Source organism: Pholcus phalangioides, unplaced genomic scaffold, assembly GCF_987345545.1.
Source record: "Pholcus phalangioides strain wild (caught in Gottingen) unplaced genomic scaffold, Ppha-v1.0 ptg000009l_1, whole genome shotgun sequence".
NCBI classification, from domain to species: Eukaryota; Metazoa; Arthropoda; class Arachnida; order Araneae; family Pholcidae; genus Pholcus; species Pholcus phalangioides.
In genome coordinates, this window is record NW_028301602.1 from 210,975 (window position 1) to 232,109 (window position 21,135).

General features: G+C 36.5%; 4 protein-coding genes across 10 annotated transcripts in view; 2 read left to right on the top strand and 2 right to left on the bottom strand.

Annotated features, from left to right (window-relative positions):
• Positions 1-21,135, top strand: part of LOC149081583 (uncharacterized) — a 219,792-nt gene that overhangs the window by 167,611 nt on the left and 31,046 nt on the right. For 4 of the 7 annotated variants that reach the window (XM_089236975.1, XM_089236974.1, XM_089236972.1 and 1 more), the window contains one exon: positions 3,282-3,408. In XM_089236975.1, the coding sequence (XP_089093101.1) occupies positions 3,282-3,404 (123 nt within the window). In that variant the 3' untranslated portion in view covers positions 3,405-3,408. Of the gene's footprint in view, positions 1-3,281; positions 3,414-21,135 lie in introns of all 7 variants that reach the window. The other 3 variants (XR_016193316.1, XM_089236973.1, XM_089236978.1) reach the window with 1 other exon arrangement.
• LOC149081586 (uncharacterized) lies at positions 13,800-14,222 on the bottom strand. The gene has a single exon (XM_089236947.1). It carries the CDS (start codon positions 14,220-14,222, stop codon positions 13,800-13,802), a length of 423 nt encoding a protein of 140 aa, XP_089093073.1.
• LOC149081587 (uncharacterized) lies at positions 14,341-15,358 on the top strand. The gene is made up of 3 exons (XM_089236948.1): positions 14,341-14,871; positions 14,999-15,092; positions 15,303-15,358. Exons 1-3 carry the CDS (start codon positions 14,341-14,343, stop codon positions 15,356-15,358), a joined length of 681 nt encoding a protein of 226 aa, XP_089093074.1.
• LOC149081588 (uncharacterized) lies at positions 15,944-17,128 on the bottom strand. Its single transcript, XM_089236949.1, has one exon. It carries the CDS (start codon positions 17,126-17,128, stop codon positions 15,944-15,946), a length of 1,185 nt encoding a protein of 394 aa, XP_089093075.1.

A 21,135-nucleotide genomic window follows, 5' to 3' on the forward strand; every position in this document is an offset into this window, starting at 1 on the left:
TTTCTAGTGAATAGTACTCCAACACGACCCAGCCTCCTAGGAGGTGAAGAGAGGAAGTTGTCTTGCACAACAGCTCTGGGCGTGAGCGGTCATCAATCAATCAATCTAGTGAATAGTTTTTTACATTTTCTTGATTATACTGAGAAATTGGATTTTCTGGATGTTATGTGCCTAAACTAATATTTTTAAAAAAAAGTGATTTGTTTCCTCTGGGAATCAAACCTGGATCCCCTTGCATACCAGGCAAGTGTGCTAACCAATACACCAGAGACACACATTTCAATTCCTTATTACATGCATTTGTAGTGTGAAGTGCTGAGTGGAGACATAGCAACCTCCCTTAACTACAGAAATTTTCGCTCCAGTGGCATTTTTGTATTAAGAGATGGTATTTTTTCGACCCAAAATATACTTTGAAATTGGAATTTTCTGGATGTTATGCTGAAACTGATATTTGGAAAGAAAGGTGATTTGTTTCGGGAATCGAACCCATTTATTGGTTAGCACACATGCCTGGTATGCAAGGAGACCCAGGTTCGATTCCCAGAGGAGACAAATAACTTTTTTTCCAAATATTAGTTTTGACATAACATCAAGAAAATTCACTTTCTCAGTATATTTCAGACTGAAAAAATATGCTCTCTCAATATTTTCTTGATTAGCTGTAAAATTGTAACAAATGTTGAAAATAAAATTGATTCTGCAAGTAATATTAAAATACAATATATCATCTTTAAATTTTATTGTCATAGCAATGAAAATCTTTCAATTACTTGTTTTTTAATATTGATTTAACTTAATGAATAGCATATATAATTGAAATTCAATATATTTCAATTCATTTGAAATCACCAGTAATTTTATTTTTAATTAAAAACACCAATTTTATTTATTACAAATACAACGCCACAATAGGCAAAATGCCTAAGGAGATGGCGGAAAAAAAGATGCCCATAACAAATATGGATGTCATATGTTTGAAAAATGCAGCAACCCAATTAAAAATGCAATTACAAACTATACAAACTATATAAATACATGATAAAATATTATACAATGTCCATAAAGAATACTTATGATTGTCTTATCCAAGTATGGATAACTTTTCAATTTACCCCAACAATCTTGCATTGTCCCTTACCAATTGATACTGGTGTCCCCTTGTAAAAGCAGTCGATTGATGGTGTAATAATAATTCATGGTTCATCCTATCCACCCCATTGAAAATGTTGAACACTTCGATCATATCTCCCAGACACCTGCGTTCATCTAATGTAACATATTCAAAAAATGAAGTCTTTCTTCATAACTCAAGCCCCATGTGCCAATAAGGACACACATAGCTCTTCTCTGCACCCCTTCAACCAAGTCTATGTCCCTCTGTAGGTATGGTCTCCATTAATAGAACTGCTTTGCCTAAACCTTTTCCTTTTAATCTTGTTTGAACTTCTGGGGCATAAATGCATCCAAACCATTCAGCAAACTTGTTAGAATCCATCCAAGCATTTTTCTGTAACAAATATTTCACCCGTAATGAGCGAACATTTTCGAAACATCTTGGATTGGGGCTCTTCCATACCATAGTTAGAGGCAAGCAATGAGCCCTAGATGCATTTGCACATGCAAGGATTGTAACACGATCTTTTATTTTCTTCCTTCCACGAGCTGTAGATTCAGTTCCACTAACAAGAGTTTTTGATGGGAAAGCTTTCCGATAGTCTAGTCTCATCGCAGTTGTAAACTTGATCGGCCATTAAATCTTCGTCCTAGACAATTTTTTCATATTCCTTAACAAATTTGGCTGCATTTTCTGAATTTGCAAAGTGTTTTTTCTATTGAAGGAGAATGGCGAATTCCGTGTCTTGACTTGAAATGCTGCAACCAGTCCACACTCGGTTGAAAATGTTTATCACCTTGTAGCATTTCATTGAGAAGTTTAGCTTTCTCCTGAAGCATCTTATCGGAACACCATCAGTTCTTTTTTTGTATGAACCAAGTGTAAACAGCTTTGTCTAGCTTTTCATTCTCTGCCCATTTCATTGTGAATTTTTTTTTTAGTCCATCTGCTGTTTCCAAACTGGCTGTAAAATTTTCTATTCTTATCACAAATTTTTTTTAAATCACTGATGGTTGCTACACTTAGTCTGTATTCAACTGCAAGTTTCCACACACCATCACCCACTTTCAATCTTTTCACTATTTCTACTTTTTTTCTATGTTTAAAACAATGCGTTTTTGTTTTGTCGCCATTCTGCACTTGACAAAGACAAAAAGTGTTGGCACTACTAAAGCTTAAGAAAGATTGAAAAATATCTGTTTTTAAGCAAGCTGGGAAAGATACCACCCCCTTCCCCCGACAAAACTGTGATAAGAACTGTTTTGTTGTCAAGAAGACCCTCACCTCCCTTTCATTACAGCACACCCGCAGGATTCACGCATTTATAACTACGTACGCTGTACCAGGATTCTACATTGTTTACATCTATGGCTCATAGGTACGGTATGTACAATTGTTTGGAAGTGGATTATTGTACAATAGAATGGAGCTGTCGAGTTGGGAGATAAGAGGATTCTCTCTCTCTCTCAAGTTCCAAGGAAATACCAACTGTTGAGCATTATTGGGCATAGAAAACGAAAAATGAGTTTGGTTGAAAAGGTGTTCGGTTGACCGAGTTGTTCAGAAAATTGATGTTCGGATAATCAGTGTTCTACTGCACTTATTTTTCATTGGAACAAATACAGTTGATGCTTGTTATAATGACACCATGTTATAGCAACCATTCCATTACAACGACCGGTAAGATAAGTTCTAAATGTTTTCACAGCACAACTATCATACATGCTTTACTTTTGATATAACAACCCTCTCAATGTAACGTCCTTTTTCGACAAGACGAAGAGTGTTGTTATATCGAGGGTCGACTGTATTAGGCAACAATGCTGGCAGTGTGAGGACATGGATTGTTGTGACATATACTTCTTAACACACCATAGCGTGCCCCCCCCCACCCCAGTAAATTAATTTTCTAGCCTATATAACAAGCTTTATATCCTTGCGTAGCTATTTACATACTTACTCTCGAAATCATAGTACCAAATCTCATTATTGGTCCATGTCCTTTATACGAATTTTCATAGTATTCTTTATGCTGTCATTTAAAGTAAAATTTGAATCTATTTTCAACGGTGTTCCAAGTTTATTTGTTCTATAAATATATCATAACAAAATTGTGTTTTTATTATACACATGGTTTCAATATTAGTTTATCAATATTATATAGGAGAAGATAGCAAACCTCACTGAGAAATTAGAAAAAACTGAGCATTCGCTGAAGACATTATCAGAAAGTTATGTCAAGGTGTTGGGTGGAATGAAGGAGCATTTCAGTGTAATTTCAAAGTGAAATTGGAAAGTATAATCTAATTTTGTTTTTGATCCATTGAATTCAATTAATATAAAACATAGTGTTATTACTTCATTGTTTTTTTTCCATTGGGCCTATTGTTGTAGTGTTAGTGTTTTGAGATAGTTAGCTAATTCTAATAAGTATAAATTGTACTTCGTAGTTTAATACTTTTTTTAGAGGGTGTTGTATTCTTTATATACATATTTATTTTATTCTTCGTGATTTAGTGCTGAGCATTCTACTTTACGTAATTTTTTCGTATAGTCTCTTACGTATATTTTGCATAGTAATGTATTTTACATTATTTTAATTTCCAGTTAACGTTTCTCATTTTCCTATTGTTAAGCATTATTATTATTATCTAGCTTTACCAATAGTGTTAGTATGCCTCGACCTCGACTAGTGTTGTGTAGAGCTTGCGACGGGAGGTTTCCCTGGTCTAGGGGTATAGTAGCTGATAGTTTCAATTGTAAAGGGTGCTTGGATAGAAAAAGGCTGGAACTCGAGGTCGAAGCTTTACGGGAAAAAGTTATGGTGCTAGAGGGCCCGGTTATAACGGACCCTCTGGTCGTCGAGCCACCTGTTGATGAAGAAGCAATCTCCACGAACAACGACATTTTAGAGGGCGAATGGGTTGTCGTGGATGAGGTAGAGGGGGATAGTGATAGGGGTTTAATCATCGGCGATTCTATGGTTAGGGAACTTGGGAACCGAGTGTGTAGGGATTTTCGGGGTTTCGAGCGCTGTTGTCTTCCTGGGGGGAAGATTGGCAACGTTCGAGACGTTTTTCATCGCCGAAAGTTGCCCTTGCGGGTGATTCTGTGGGTGGGAACAAATCAGGTAGGAGCGAATATTAGTGAGTCTCTGTCAGAATACCGGGATTTACTATTATCCGCTAGGGAGGGGGGTTCAGATGTGGCAGTGATTCCAGTGCTGCCAAGGGGTAGTAGGGGATATAGGAGTAGGATCCACCAATTCAATATAGGCCTGAAGGACATTTGCTCCTCACTTAGGGTCACGTTCTTGGAGCTTCCCGCATTTACCGATAGGTGGCTTCGTTCGGATGGGATCCATCTAAATAAGAGAGGGGTCTGGGAGGTTTACGATAGTCTTAGGTCAGGTTTTTTACTCCCAGACCACGTAGTCGGGAATGCGGGTTAGTTAATGATAATCACAACAGTATTGACGGGGAATTACCCACCTCTGACTTGGATGGCTTCTCGATTGACAACAAACCACCGGGCAAATTAAAATGTGTGTTAATAAATGCCAGGAGCTTGGGTAATAAGAAAGATTTTTTAGAAACTATGATAGTTGTGGAGGGCTTGGATCTCATAGCCATTACAGAATCTTGGGCAAACGATGGGGATGAATCTTTCCTACACATCTCTGGATACGATACTTTTTTGAGAAATAGATCTGATAGGAAAGGGGGTGGAGTGTTGATATACGTGAAATCATGTTTGAAGGCTAGAGAGTGTAACGTGCAGAGAAGTGATATTGAAACCATATGGGTTGAACTTGAGAACATAAGACGTCATAAGCTTATTGTTGGGGTTTGTTACAATCCACCGAATAGGGATCAAAACTACATCGCCAAAATGCATGATGAAATTTCCTACATGTGTAAGCGAAAGAGGGTTCTCATACTAGGGGATTTCAATTACCCGGGTATTGATTGGGAGAACCTTTCATCTGGAAATCAGTATGAAAGAGACTTTCTTAAGTTGGTGCTCGAAAATTTTTTGTATCAGCATGTATCAGAAGCCACTAGGGGTACTGCTATTTTGGATTTAGTTCTTACTAGTTCTGAGGATCTAGTTGAACATGTTTCGGTGGGGGAAGAGTTTTCTTCCAGTGATCATCGTATCGTCAGATTTCACTGTAACTTTTCCTCGGGTAAGGTTGATAACAAAAGACTGGTTCCTTGTTTTCGGAGAACTAACTTTGATGTTTTGCGAAGAAGGTTAGCGGAAGTTTTCAAAGACCGGTTGGAATCAGTAGGGGTGGTAAGTCAATGGGAAGAATTTAGTACGAAGCTATCCTCTGTTTTGCACGACGTCATACAGTTTGTTCGAAAAAAGCGTGTTTGTACATCACACCCTCTATGGCTCACGGATAGCGTGCGGAACCTTTATCTTGAAAAGAAAAGAGCATTCAGAGAGTATAAAAGTGGACGAGGTGACCTATCATTGTTTACTGATAAAAGAAGACTGTTGAAGAAAGCGATAAGGGATAGTAAAAAGCAAGTTGAATCTAGGTTGGCAGATAACATTGGCTCTGACCCAAAATCATTTTTTCGATACGTCAATAATGGATGTAAGGGGACAGTTGGCCCCCTCTCGATAGGAGGCTCAAAAGTAGAGAGCAATGTAGGCATGTGTAGTGCTTTCAATGACTTTTTCACGTCGGTTTTTAATGGAGATAATGATATTCGATATACGGGTGTTGCATGGGGTAATAAAACGCTCAACGATATTCAAGTGGAAGACGTGGAGGTCCTAAATCTTCTAAGAAATGTATGTGCAAGCAAAGCACCAGGACCAGATGATATCTATCCCAGGGTTCTCAGGGAAGGTGCTAATGAATTGTTGGGGCCAGTCGCGCAGATATACAGGAGTAGTGTTGCTGAGGGTATCGTCCCGAGAGATTGGAAACTGGCTAACGTTGTTCCGATATTTAAGAAGGGTAGTAGAGAAGTGGTGTTTAATTATCGTCCAGTGAGTTTGACGAGCTCCCTCTCGAAAATTTTGGAAATTATCATCAAAAGGCAGTTTGTGAAGTGGATAGACGAGAATAATGTATTGTCGGATAATCAGCATGGGTTCAGGAAGGGGAAGTCATGTGTAACTAACCTCCTTTGCTTCTATGATTACGTGACTAAGGCTTTGGGTAAGAGCAAAAATGTCGACGTTGTTTACCTTGATTTCCAGAAGGCATTCGATCGGGTCCAACATGGCAAACTCTTGAAGCGTTTACACGAGATTGGAATAGGGGGCAACTTCCTGAATTGGATAGAATCGTGGTTAAGAGATAGGTCGCAACGAGTTATGGTGAACGGGGAATTCTCTGGTTGGACAGACGTCACAAGTGGAGTTCCTCAGGGAAGTGTCCTTGGCCCCATACTTTTTTCACTTTTTATCGACAAACTCGATCAGGGTATCGATGGAATTACTAGCAAATTCGCAGATGATGTGAAGTTAATGGGGATAATCGGAAATGAAAGCGATAGGGAGTTGCTCCAGACCAACTTAAACAAGATTGCAGCATGGGCAAATGAATGGAGCATGACGTTTAGCGTAGATAAGTGCATGGTCGCTCATTTTGGTTCGAACAACCCACGGTTCTCTTACGAGTTGAATGGTGTCACTATCCCGGATGCAACTAGAGTCACCGATTTGGGAATTCTCATTGACGAGCGACTTAAGTTTTCTGAACATTGTTCAGCGGTTGTCAAAAAAGCGAATAGGATGCTTGGTCTCATTTTCAAAAAGGTCTCTTCGCGTTCTCCTAAAGTCATTCTTCCGCTTTTTCGAGGCTTAGTTCGTCCTGGACTGGAGTATGCTGTAAGGTTTTGGAGACCATACCTACAGAGGGACATAGACTTGGTTGAAGGGGTGCAGAGAAGAGCTACGCGTGTCCTTATTGGCACACAGGGCTTGAGTTATGAAGAAAGACTTCATTTTTTGAATATGTTTACATTGGATGAACGCAGGTGTCGAGGAGATATGATCGAAGTGTTCAAAATTTTCAATGGGATGGATAGGATGGACCATGAACTTTTAGTACACCGCCAATCGACTGCTTTTACAAGGGGACACCAGTATCGATTGGTGAGGGACAATGCAAGGTTATGGTGTCGCAGGGAATTTTTCTCCAATAGGGTTGTCAATAAATGGAATAGCTTACCCCCGGAGGTAGTAAATTGTAACACAATTGACACGTTTAAAAAGAAATACGATAAACATGTTGGGGTAAGTCGAGAAGCTATCCATTCTTAGAATAAGACAACCATAAGTATTCTTTATGGGCATTGTATAATATTTTATCATGTGTATATATTGTTTGTAATTTGTGTTAATTGCATTTTTAATTGGGTTGCTGTATTTTTGAAACATATGACATCCATATTTTTATGGGCATCTTTTTATCAGCCACCTCGTTGGGCATTTTGCCTGTTGTGCCGTTGTATTTGTATTTGTATTACAGTCTATGCTTGTCATAATGACCCCCCCCCCCCCACTTACACGATCGTTCCATTGCAATGACTGGTAGGATATGTGCCAAATGTTTTCATACATCAACTATCATATATGTTTTCTTTTCAATGTAATGACCACCTGATATTATGTCTATTTTTGACAGGATGGGGGGTAGTTGTAAACAAGTGTTGACTTTAGGCTATACACTATACTATTGTTATATCATGCAGATTGGGAGGCAAAAAAGCTTAAATTGACTCATAACTTTATCAGAGTTCTGATGTTGGTTGAATTTTCCAGTGGTTTTAATAAACGGCACAAAATATTAGTATGAGAGTTACAAGGGGAACTACTATAACTCTACAGCAAGGCCTTGATTATTTGAGCTAATGTGAATCAGACCTATCTCTGAAAGATGAAAATTCTGATAATACAGACTTTATTTAAATATACTTTAAGCTTAACCCTTTCTGGCGGTTTTCTAAATTTCACTGATTCATATTATAACTGAATGAATTCCACATTCACCATAACTCGTTTTGACCTATCTCTTAACCACAAAGTAGTATATGGGGCTCCTTAGAGGACACCCAAAAATCTCAAAATTGTGCGGTTTTTTTTGCATTTTCAAACCCCAATGATCACAAACATTTTCAATGTTTCTTTGTGATTTTCAAGTGTTTTTAGCACTCTATATACTATTTTTTTACTATAAATTCATCAATTTTAAGCATTTTTAAAAAAACTCTGTCACTCATTTTCATGAATTTTCTGATCATCAGAAAACACCCCATATTGATGGAAATCGACAATTTTTTTGAATAACCGTTTTGAACTTTGAATAGTTTTGATTTCAAAAGTGTTAAAATGAACGATTTAATGATGAAAATTGATAGAAAACTTGCAAAACAAACGATTTTGAATTGGTACTTTGCAAAGTTGTTTTTGCAACAGAACAGTTAAAATAAATTAGAAGATGCAATAAATAGTTTTTTAAAAAGATTGAAAAATATTCAACAAATTAGTTTTTTTTTTAATTTCATTAAATCTTAATTTTATTTTAATTTCATTAAATCTTAATTTTATTTTAATTTTATTAAATCTTAATTTTATTTTGATTCATAAATCTACATATATTATTTGACATTGCTATTTTTTTTGTTAAACACTCTCGTGCCCTATACCATAATTTCAAGCATCTGTAAACCCTATTAAATTTTTCATCAGAAAGATGCAACTTCATTATCACTCTACAGTCATCAATTTTTTCTTGTGTTTTACTATAAATTGATGGATAAATAAGATGGATTTCTTGGATATTTAAAAACTTCATCCCAATCTATAACACCATCAAGTTTTTCAATTGTATCTTAAGATAAATTCTGATATGTAGAGACCAATTTCATATTTAATTTATCTATGTTATCTGTTATAAATTTGTCACTTAGATTTTGATGTTCAGATATTTTATTCGAATTTAATTTATTTTATTTTAAGATCAATTACAAAATTTTTAGATAATTTTTGGTAGGGGGGCCGTTCAAGTATTATGTAAGCAAATTTTTATCCCCTCCCCCCCCCCCCCTTGTCAGCAAAATTTTGTCATCAGCTCTGCCCCTCTGAATCCAACTCATATTTTCATAAAGGGTGGTTGATGATGTAACCATTATCCAAACCCCCCCCCTTCTCATCAAAAGTCAGCAAATTGGAACCCCCCCCCCCCCCCCCACACACCATCGATGATGGCGTAATACTTGAACAGCCCCTATTGAGATATAATATCTGAATTTGTAAGATTTTCATTTTCACTGATAAATTTTTCAGAAAGTTGTTGATAAGCAGATATCAGTTCCCAATCTAATTTTTTTTTGTAATAAAAAAAAAAAATTTTTTTTCTGATAACTTTTTATGTTGAGAAACTAATTTCCAATCGAGACCACTTTCAAATCTTCTGAATAAATTCTCAGGCATTGGATTTTTTTAAACCTCACCCAAGTTGACTTCATCCATTTATTTAAGATGAATAATTTCCAAGTGTATTCTTATAGTATTAGGATTAACAGATTTATCAGGCATATTTGCTATTGAAAATTTATCTCCTTGTTTTCCCGTACTATTAAATACAAAATTTTTAAAATTGACATATTTAAATGAAATAATACTAGAATATAGAGTATTTTGTCCTAAAAAGAATTTGAAAATAGGAGCTACGCCATCTTCTAACTCAATAACTGTTTTAATTTTTATGTGCATATCTGATCTTAATTTCATATTATCATCTAAAAAATAACCAAGTTTTGTGTTCAAATATAATTGATGCATAGTATATTTTATTATCCACATATGCTTTTGTTGCCACATCATTTGTTATTATAGGATTAGGTACATTTGTTATTCTTTTTCCATCAGCATTGAATAAACCATTTTTTAATTGTAAACAAGGAGGAATGTAAAATCCATCTCTGTCTATAGTTAGAATATTATCAGTTTTTCTATCATTTTTTTATTTTTACTTTTTTTAATCAACGTATCTTTTATTAACTGCATGTTTAGAAATGCATGGATCTGCAAGACCTTTAATAATTCTATTATTCACATCAATAACATTTGGATCTTTAATATTCAAATAGTTTTTACCAAGGTTTTCTTTTATTTCTGAAACATTCCATTCTATTTCGTCTCTGATTAACTCTTGTATTTTTTAATCTCATCCTATGTTTCTTTAACATAATTGATAAAACTTTCATCTGTGATATTTTTATTAGTTTCAATTATATTTTTGAGACTCGCATCAATTTTCAGCAATTCATTTGAAAGAAAATATTTGAAATATCATCTACAGGATTTTCAAAATTTTATTTTCCATATCATAATTTCCATCATTAGTCAATTTAAATCCAATACTTGGAGGACCAGGAAGACCTTCATTCATTTATTTATTCAAAAATATAATCTTTCAATGTTTTTGTTATAGTGATCTCCTTAGTTTTCATATTTAATTTGCATCTTTTTCGTTCGTATGAAATAAATATAAAATATGTATATAAATTTATATATATATATATATATAATATAATATGGAAAATATAAATATGAAATAAGACGCATATTCTTCAGTAAGATTATCTTTTAATCTCTGGTTGAATTCTATGTTCAAATTACTCAAATCTGTATAGTTAACGTGGTTGGATAAATTGAAACAAATAATCAGGTGTAATTTATCAAAATTTGAATAGTTAATCATACAACCAGTCTTAAAATTTATGTTATTCACCCTGCATCTAAAAGAGCTGTGTAGAGTCTATTATAATAATTTTTACTAAAATCTGTGGTATAATTAGCATTTGGAACACAAACACTATTTATCATCAACTAGGATTCAACTATATCTAAATTATCAAATACCATGTTATTTTGTTTTGAATTGTTTATTTTCTTCAATTGAGGTATGACATAAAATTGCAAAACTTCATCAGATATAGCAGGAAAGAATAAGATCCACTTGACGTGAGAGTATTATCAGATTTCTATATCAGTCTATACTGATTCCAATAAATATCATAATATTTATCGGATAATTTCAATTCATATACAATGAGTGCAGAATTTTTAAATCTAACATATGGTAGCCATAATGTTAAATTTTTCAAAAGAAGTTTATAGTTGTAGGGAAGAGTGTATAACATATTACTACTCTCATTTCTCTGAAATTCTAATTTCACAGAAAATACAGTAATCACTTTTCTATAATCATTAAAAAATCCAAATATTTATTTCAGAGGAATCCATATTTTAATAGTGTTACTATTTTTTGTGAACATGCATCTTCTTTTCAAATCCTTTATTATAATTATCATTTAATTTCAAATTATTCACATCTGAAATCTTTACTTCATTGTCCATATCATCAAATTTAAAATAATTTTGTTCAAATGAATCATTTGTATCAACGTAATAAAATGTATTAGTTGCCTCAGCTGTAGAACAATCAGGAGTGAAACTAATTATATATATATATAATAGCCTACTCAATATTCTACTATATATATGTGGTGTTTAAAAAAAATAATTGCTAAATATTTAAAATAATGACACGTAGATTCAGTAGCAATTCCATAACATCAAGAAAAATGAGAATTTATTTAGTGGTGAGAGCAGATGAGAGCTGCCTGCTGCCACCCTCTGCAAAAGACAAACCTCAACTGATGCGAGTATATGGGTTTCTTCTATACACTCCCACGTAAACAGCATGACCCCCCAGACAGCGTGACCTATAGTTACATTACCGTTCTCAAGCGCATTCCAAGAATCTGAAAACATGGGGGGTACACCAGCACCTAGTACATGAGGGAAAGTTTCTTTCTACGTAGAAATACAACATATATATATATATATATATATAGCCCTAAAACTTGATGCATGGTAGATGTACAATTATTTGATTTAATTATTGCATTTCCAATTGTTAGTTCTGATGATTTTAAAAGTCCACCACCATTAACTAGAGTTATGTCTTCATCATACAAATACAACACCACAACAGGCAAAATGCCCAACAAGGTGGCTGAGAAAAGGATGCCCATAAAAATATGGATGTCATATATTTCAAAAATATAGCAACCCAATTAAAAATGCAATTAACAAAAATTATAAACAATATATACACATGACAAAATATTATACAATTCCCATAAAGAATACTTATGGTTGTCTTATTCTAATTATGGATAGCTTCTCGATTTACCCCAACATGTTTATCGTATTTCTTTTTAAACGTGTCAATTATGTTACAATTTACTACCTCCGGGGTAAGCTATTCCATTTATTAGCAACCCTATTAGAGAAAAATTCCCTGCGACACCATAACCTTGCATTGTCCCTCACCAATCGATACTGGTGTCCCCTTGTAAAAGCAGTCGATTGGTGGTGTACTAAAAGTTCATGGTCCATCCTATCCATCCCATTGAAAATTTTGAACACTTCAATCATATCTCCTCGACACCTGCGTTCATCCAATGTAAAAAATATTCAAAAAATGAAGTCTCTCTTCATAACTCAAGCCCTGTGTGCCAATAAGAACACATGTAGCTCTTCTCTGCACCCCTTCAACCAAGTCTATGTGCCTCTGTAGGTATCAAATAAAAAAAAAATTAGACAATTTTCAAAGTTTCAGTCTTGTAGGAGCTTTTACTGTCCTGCCAAACCTAGTCTTCACCTCCTGCATCTTGGAGATTTGGGTATCATCCGCTGAGACTTCTAGGAGGATAAGTCTCTGAACTGGTCTCAGGCATTCACCCTTAGATGTTTTCAACCGCACCAATCTCTTCACTTGGTCTCTGCCAGGCAATATACCTGTTACCAGTCCCAATGGCCATTCGAGACATTTTGTTGAATCATTTCCAATGAGCACCATGTCACCAACATTTACCTGCTTATCATATTTCTTAAACTCACCCCTCTGAATCAGAAGCCCCAAATATTCAGATCGAAATCTTTTCCAAAGGTCATTTACCAATTGCTGTCGATACTTCATTCTCTTATTAAGACTTTTTTCATCAATTTGATCAACATCAGGCACTCCAGTTTCACAGATGTCTTGCAAGAAACTGTTTGGTGATAGCGGAATGAGGCTACTATCCACAGTTGATACATGGGTAAGTGGTCTAGAATTCACTATTGACTCAGTGTCACACAACACAGTCAAAAGTTCTTCATATGACAGAAGAGATCGACCAAGAACCTTTCTCAGGATCTGTTTTGTAACACCAATTAATCGTTCCCAAAAACCACCCCACCAGGCAGCAGTAGGTGGGTTAAAGACCCACTGAATTTTCTTTGTAGTGCTATGTCGGGCAATTTCATCCCAGTCAACCAGTTTCAATTGATTGGAAGCACCCACAAAATTGGTACCGTTATCACAGAGGGCCTACCTCTATGTGCAATAAATCTCTGAAAACCTTGCAGGAAAGCCTCAGTAGATAGAGATGATAAAAGTTCAAAATGAACAGCTCGAAATACAGCACTGGTGTATATGCATATCCACGCCTTGATATTTCCCTTCAAGTATAAGGGCCCAGCTGTATCGATTCTAACAATCTCAAAAACACTTGCGTCTTTTATTCTGTTTCCAGGCAGTGAAGATGTTGGAGCAGTCAGTGTCTGTTTGGCATGCCTCAAGCAAACAACACACTTAGCAGTGTGTTGTGGATCTTACAGTTTTTCTTGCATTCAAAATCCAATAATGCTCTCTTAGAATATTTAACAGCATCTGAGTCCCAGTATTCAAATTCTTCTTATGCTCTGTCATTATTAGTCGCTTTACCACCTTGTGGTCTGAAGGTAAAACGACGGGACTGCGAAAATTAAACATATCTTTCCTGTAAGTTATCTTGGTTTTCAACCTCAACAGTCCATCATTATCTGTGAATGGCATTAATGAACTCAATTTCTTTTTGTTCTTTTCATCCAAGAAGTATTCGTTTTGTAAAACTTTCAGTAACTTGATTTCTGCTCTTTTGACTTCTTCATAAGATAATTCTCCAGTCACTCTCAACAATTTAGAAACACAACAGTTAGAAATAAATCTCAACATCCAGGCCATCATTCGAATCATCTTGTCATATCTTGAGAAATAGTAGTGGAATTGAGATGCATTTCCATCTCCTTCAGTAGTTGACTGGCTCAATGAACAAATAGTTACAGAACTTGATGTAGATTTCTACTGCACTGACATGCTGAATAACTTGGCCGCATTGAGCAACAACATCAACCTTTACTGGGTTCCTGGTCACGTAAATTTCCAGGGAAATGAACTCGCAGACCAGATAGCCAAAGAGGCAGCGAACATGAAGCTATCTGGTCCTGAACCTTTCTATCCTGTTTCGATGTCAACCGTCAAAGGAGATGTCAAACAATGGATAGAAGACAAACACATGCGGCAATGGAACTCAAGGCAGGACTGCAGACAGGCCAAGCTGGCCTTGGGAACCCATCCGAATATTGCTAAAAAACTTATCTCATTGAACAGGAAACAAATTCGACAGGTTATACAGATCATCACTGGTCATGCTAACCTAGCGAAACACCTACACAACTGTAGTTATACAGATTCACCTATTTGTCCTGCGTGTGGAGAAGAAGACGAAACTCCACTCCACTATGTGGGACGATGTCCCGCCTTCTCCATCCCGAGAAGGAACTACTTCGGTGATCATCAGGTGACTCTAAGTGAAGTTGTGAATGCTCCCAGCATTTACAACTTGGTAAATTTTCTAAATTACACTAAACACCTAAATTCATGGTGAGTTTCAATTCTGCTTTACTATTTAATAACCTCATGTTGAGTTCTCAGCCATATCCCTGAGACCTTCTCTGCTCCTTTTCTAAAAGGGCACCGCAGACAGGAGCAGCCTCAAATTCTCTGACATGGCTTTACTGGTTGTGGTTCTCCTTAATGTCCCATACAGAGACCCAATACAATGTGGTAATAGACACCATAACTCTCGTCCCTGGAGCAGTCACCAAACTCTGGGTATTTCCACAGAATAATATCTTTCTTCATTCTTACATGACCTACAACTCATGTTGAACCACTTGGTGCTAGAGCAATGGGCAAAATTTGCCTAAGCTCTTCCCCTATGGGACGCCAAATGATGATGATGATGATGATGTAGATTTCTTTTTCTCTCTTAAGATTGCGTCTCTGTCAAATACAAGTTCTGTAGCAGTCCACTCTGCTTCTGGTTGTGAAAGCCATGTAGGTCCCTTCCACCATTTATTTGACAACAATTGTCTGGCTGAACAGCCTCTTCATGGTAGGTCAGCAGGATTGCTAGTCCCTGGAATATGTTTCCAGAGGTCTGGATCTGTCAACTTCCTTATCTCTTGTACTCGATTATGTACAAAACATTCCATGGTTCATTTTGTTGTATCCAGGTCAATACTGTAAGAATCAGTCCAAAAATGTTGTTCAATATCCTTCCACTGGAGCCCCTCTAAAATAGATTTACATAAGCGAGCTCCCACCATGACAGCCAACAGTTCTAAACGAGGGATAGAGACAGGCTTCACAGGAGAAACTATAGATTTAGCTGCCAATAGATGGACTTTGATGCCCTGCAAGCACGTAACACGAATGAAGACTGCAGCGGCATATGCATAGGCACTTGCATCGCAGAAGGTGGGAACACTAACACTTTTCTTACTCTTCTCTGATTCACGCAAAAAATGACGCTCTATGGACTCATCCCTTAAAAGAATAAGGTCCACATACCAATCCATAAACTCCTTTTTCAAATCACCTTTCACCTCACTGTCCCATGACAAGCCATCCTTTCACATTCTCTGTAACAACAGCTTAGGTTTCAGCAAAACAGGAGACAAGAAATCGATAGGATCAAAAATCTTGTGAGTCACAGAAGGAATTGTCCTTTTGGAAATCTTATCAAATTTATAAGTCTCCAACCAATCCAAGTTCATTTTAAGAACATCCTTTTCATGATCCCACACAAATCCTAGAAGTGATATGAATTTATCTGGGTTGTCATCTCCTGTGTACTGCCATTCTCTCAAATTGAACTTCCCTTCAGCCATGATTAAACGAGCTTGTTCAGTGAAATATGGAATTTCAAATTCATTATCCAGACTGATGACAAGATTATCAACATAGAAGTTCTTGAGGAGTTTCTCAGCAGTGTGTTGGAATTTTGAATAATTTAAGTATTCCTTCAAGTGGTGATCCAGAACAGCTTCTAAGAGAAATGGACTACTTTTGACGCCAAATACAACTCTAGAATGACGCAGGATCATCAAGTTTTCCTTCTCATTCCACCACAAGAAACGCAGATAGTCACGATCCTCTGGACATACACTTATTTGTAAAAAAAACTTCTCAATATCTGCAGTGAGCCCATACTTGAATTCTCTGAATCTTAGAAGAAGGTTAGGGATCAATTCCAACAAGTTGGGACCAGGCTCCAAACACTGATTTAAAGAGGGTGATCCTACCTTCCTAGCTGAAGCATCAAACACAGGACGCACTTTGAAGGTTCCTTGTTTCTTGACAACCAGTCTATGAGGCAAATAATGTTCTTTTTGTACAGCTTCATCTGGTACTTCTTCGATGATACCTAAGGACGCCCATTCCTTGAAGACATCACCATATGAATTGAACAAATTTTCTGTGTGGAGTCTCTTGGTCATGGTGTCCAACCTCTTCACAGCCAAGTCCTTATTAGAGGGTAGGGGTGGATGATCTTCACGCCAAGGTAGAGCAATTTCATACCTGCCATCTGTATTCACCTGGACAGTCTCTTCAAAAAATTGTTTGGTCAGAAACTCCTTCTCTTGCTTCAGTTTTGTGGCAGCAGGATCAGTTATGCGAAGCACATCAAGGTCGAAAAGATCTGATATCTTGGATTCTTTTATAAACATTGCAATGGTCGTTGCTGCTACTGTATCTTCATCTTCCAAATACATATTAGTCTTTCCCAGCAAAGTCCATCCAAGACAGGTCTCCATATTGAGAACCCTTTTCTTTCCAGTGAATAATCTTCCCACCACATCAGCTCCAATTAACACGTTTTATTGTCTTTTATGTGCCGTTTCGGTAGTGAATCATGAGCTGAACGGTAATTATTTACTAATTTATTACGGAACAATATTTACATCTCATTCCCGCCATGTTGTCATTCCCTTTAAGTGTTGCCACTTTTGTACAACATAATACTGCTTATTTTCTGGTGTTGCCAGATACATAAAAATTCTCCCACACTAAATTAAGAGATGATAAATGATACAACGATACAATCAAAAGTTATACACAGGAATCAACATTTGAACAGTCACAAGTTCAATCTTTGAACTGGTTTTCTGGAGCGAGTTAAGCGTCTCAGTTGAGTAGTCTGAGCTGGAGAAAAAATAGTTCTTGTTGATCGAGGAATTGCATTTGAAGTTTGCTCTGTTTCAGTAGAAGCATCTACCATAGATGAAGTATTGTGCTGGCAAATTGCAGGAATCTCTCGTTGACTTACATGATCACTAAAAGTGACAGATTTCTTTTGAGGGAAGTGCCTCATAGGAACAGATAGTCGAATAGGAGTTGGAGAAGACTGTCGATTGACTTCACACCGTCAAAGCTGTTCAAAATGTCTCTTGATAATGTATCCATCATCTAGTTCAACTAGGTAATGATTCCATAGGCTTGAATGAGTGTAATTTCTTGTCCGTACTCTATCTTCTTCCTTGAAAAATTTGTCAAAGACTGGCTGTATTGCATTGTTCTTGTATGCCTCAGGAGTTGTACGTTTGAGGAGATCTAGCTTTGTTCCGAGATTCTCTCCCAACAATAATTCTGCTGGAGTCTTTCCACATGAAAGAATTGTAGCTCTGTACCGAAACAGTAGTTTACATAATTTTTCGTGAAGTGTTCCTTGTTCGAATTCCATGCATTTCAGTTTTGTCTTCAGGGTTTGGCAATAACGTTCTGCTTGTCCATTTGTTGAGGGATGACCAGGAGCTATCATTCGTTGTCTAATACCATTTTGTTTGCAGAAGTCCATGAATTCTTGTGATTTGAAAATTGAAGCATTATCACTAACGAGAATTTCTGGCAGTCCATGTCGACTGAATATTTCTCGCAGGAAATGAATTGTAATAGCAGAATCTGGAGCTTTCTTCATGTAGTCGATTTCTGGCCATTTAGATTTTGCATCGATGACAAGTAAGAAAAAATGTCCCATGAAGGGTCCCTCATAGTCCATGTGAACACGTTGCCAATTTCTTGTTGGACTTTCCCAATTGTGCAATGGAGCTTTCTGTGGATTTTTCTTGTCGTCACAACAGCTCTTGCAACTTTTCACTAGACTTTCTATGTCAGAGTCAATATTCTTCCAATAGCAGTAATTTCGAGCAAGTGCTTTCATCTTCACAATTCCGCAATGAGTTGAGTGTAGTTCTTGCAGGATGGTTGATTGAAGTGTCTTAGGTATTATTACATGCTGTCCACGAAGTAGAATTCCTTCTTGTAATGTTATTTCTGGGTCATATAAAGTTTCTTCCATCACATTTTTCTTTAGTTCACGAAGATCATCATCCAATTCTGTTTCTTTTTGGATTTCTTCAGAAGTAATTGTGTCTGTGGATATGTGTCTAATCACTGATGATTGCAGGATGTATTCATCATCAACAGTATTGACTTGTACATCTGTCAGTGGTAAGGGACTTCTCGACAAATAGTCTACATTTGCATGTTCGGATGATTTTCGATGTTTGATGTCATAGTCGAAGTTGGAAAGGAAATGTGCATACCACAACATTCTTGTAGCTGACAATGCTGGAAGTTTTTTCTCTGGATGCAAGAGAGTCATCATTGGTTTATTGTCCACTACCAATGTGAATTTTCGACCAAAGATGTAATCATAGAACTTTCTGCATGCCCAATATACAGCTGTAGCTTCTCGATCGAGTTGGCTGTAATTTTTCTCGGCAGCTGTTAGTGATCTTGAAGCGAATGCAATTGGACGTTCACTTCCATCAGGCATAATATGCCATAATATTCCAGATAGACCATGTGGACTAGCATCAGTAGCCAAAGTCACTGGAAGTTCTGGAGTAAATGGTATGAGGACTTGGTCACTAGCAATTTCAGACTTTATTTTTATCCATGCTGCTTCACAATCAGCTGTCCAGTTGAACGGAATACTTTTCTTGAGAAGATTATTTAGTGGGTGAAGTAACCTTGATGCACTCTTGATGAATTTCGAGTAATATATAACTAAGCCCAAAAATTGTCTCAATTCATCAACATTTTTTGGTCTGGGTGCTTTGTGACAATTGAAGTTTTTATGGATTTTTTTATGGCACCAGTGTGATGATGGTTGTTTTTCACAGCACCAATTATGTTGTGGTGCAAAATTGTTGAGTACTATTTAAGTTGACAGTACCCCAAGAAAAAAAACTTTTGGCCTGGTGATCATATTAGTGGGGTACCATTTTTGAGTTGTTACCGTGTCCGCAACAACCCTTTGTGTGTCGGTGAGTAATTCTCCTGAATAAATATGTACTAGAGCATTTTAACCAAAACAATTAAGTCACAAAGAAAAAATAATATGTCAACACACAGAGATCTAAATGCACCTTAGGTTCTTTAATTCTTAATTCATATAACCAAAAACAAAATACCAAAAAAAAAAACAACGATGCTGAAAACCTTACTTTACTTATCGAAAAATTAAAAATTATTTGGGTGCAAAACACAAAAAACTAAATATCGCTGCAGTTTGGTTTTTGCCCAACCACTCAACAAAATTTGTAAGAGAAAATTTACTCACTATCTCCCATATTAAGGTCACTTCATTCTTGACAACCGGATTTCGATGAACAGTTCCCTTTAACTTGAACACTCAGTACGGACAGTTCGTTATTTCATGTCATCCTTAGACGGGCGAATCTGCTTGGCCAATTGAACGATTAATGCCCTCTGTATCTGCTGAAGCGACGGTCCATGCACATGCTTTATGATGTCGGAGCATCAAAGTTCTCCATCTGTACTATCACTCGGGGTAGTGTGGTCGAAGTACCATCCTTGGACTGGACTGCAAGAGACAGCTGCTGGGCTTCATCTTTCTGGCATGACAGTAAACCTTCCTTCACGGATCAGTTGGGAGCAACTGATATGACGAGACGATGCTTCATACTGTTTTTCTTGAGCTTACATCTCCAAGTAAAATGTTATGACTTTTGGCAGTTCAGAACTAAATAGGGTTTGAGTGACTTGGGACTTATGAGTTTCGGGGGATCTTCAAGTTACGTGGGGGGGGGGGGGGATTCTTCAACGGCGGAACCGCACTTTCTCATGCAACTGGTCCCAATGAATTGCACGCCTCTAAAGTTTTTCAGTGATAATATGTAAATTGAGTGATGGGCGGGGCTTGAGAAAACGCACCCTCTAATTCGTCGCGCAAAATGCGTCATCCACAATTTTACCCAATTGTATCCCGAGGCGCGAACACAAACATGAAACCAAAAGAAAAACATCTTCTCTCAATACGGGGTCGATTTAAGAAAACGAATGGCTTTCAGCAAAGTTTATAATTACAACAATAATGTTCAATATAAGATTTCCGGATTAAATGCACAAATATTCATCAAAATGAAAAAACATCATTGTGTTGGGAAAAAAATTAGCTTTCCAACGATATGCGACATCATATATAAATATTCTTGTTTCGCGACATGCCGAAAAATTTAAATCCAAACAAAGGAAATTCTTAAAAAAATTCAACACTTTCTCGATGACAGAGAATAATTTCAAGCATATATAACATTATTTCAAAAGTTTCTCTTCCTCAACATATTTTACAACACAAGCCTTTTTTTTTCTTCTTCAAAGCATTGGAAACAGTGGAGAGGAAAAAGGGAAAAAAATATATAAATTTTTAAAATTGAAATACTCACACGGTCTCAAAATTATTTAACTCTGGATTAACAAAAATGTTTGTTTCCCTTATTTAAAAAAAACATCGACT

Excerpts from the sequence above, each read along its gene's own strand:
- LOC149081586 (XM_089236947.1), bottom strand. The coding sequence starts at position 14,222 with ATGATTCGAATGATGGCCTGGATGTTGAGATTTATTTCTAACTGTTGT.
- LOC149081587 (XM_089236948.1), top strand. The coding sequence starts at position 14,341 with ATGCTGAATAACTTGGCCGCATTGAGCAACAACATCAACCTTTACTGG. Across the intron at positions 14,872-14,998 it reads CTCCCAGCATTTACAACTTG|GGCACCGCAGACAGGAGCAG; the intron begins GTAAATTTTCTA and ends CTTTTCTAAAAG. Across the intron at positions 15,093-15,302 it reads CAGAGACCCAATACAATGTG|ATTGCGTCTCTGTCAAATAC; the intron begins GTAATAGACACC and ends TTCTCTCTTAAG.
- LOC149081588 (XM_089236949.1), bottom strand. The coding sequence starts at position 17,128 with ATGGAGACCTGTCTTGGATGGACTTTGCTGGGAAAGACTAATATGTAT.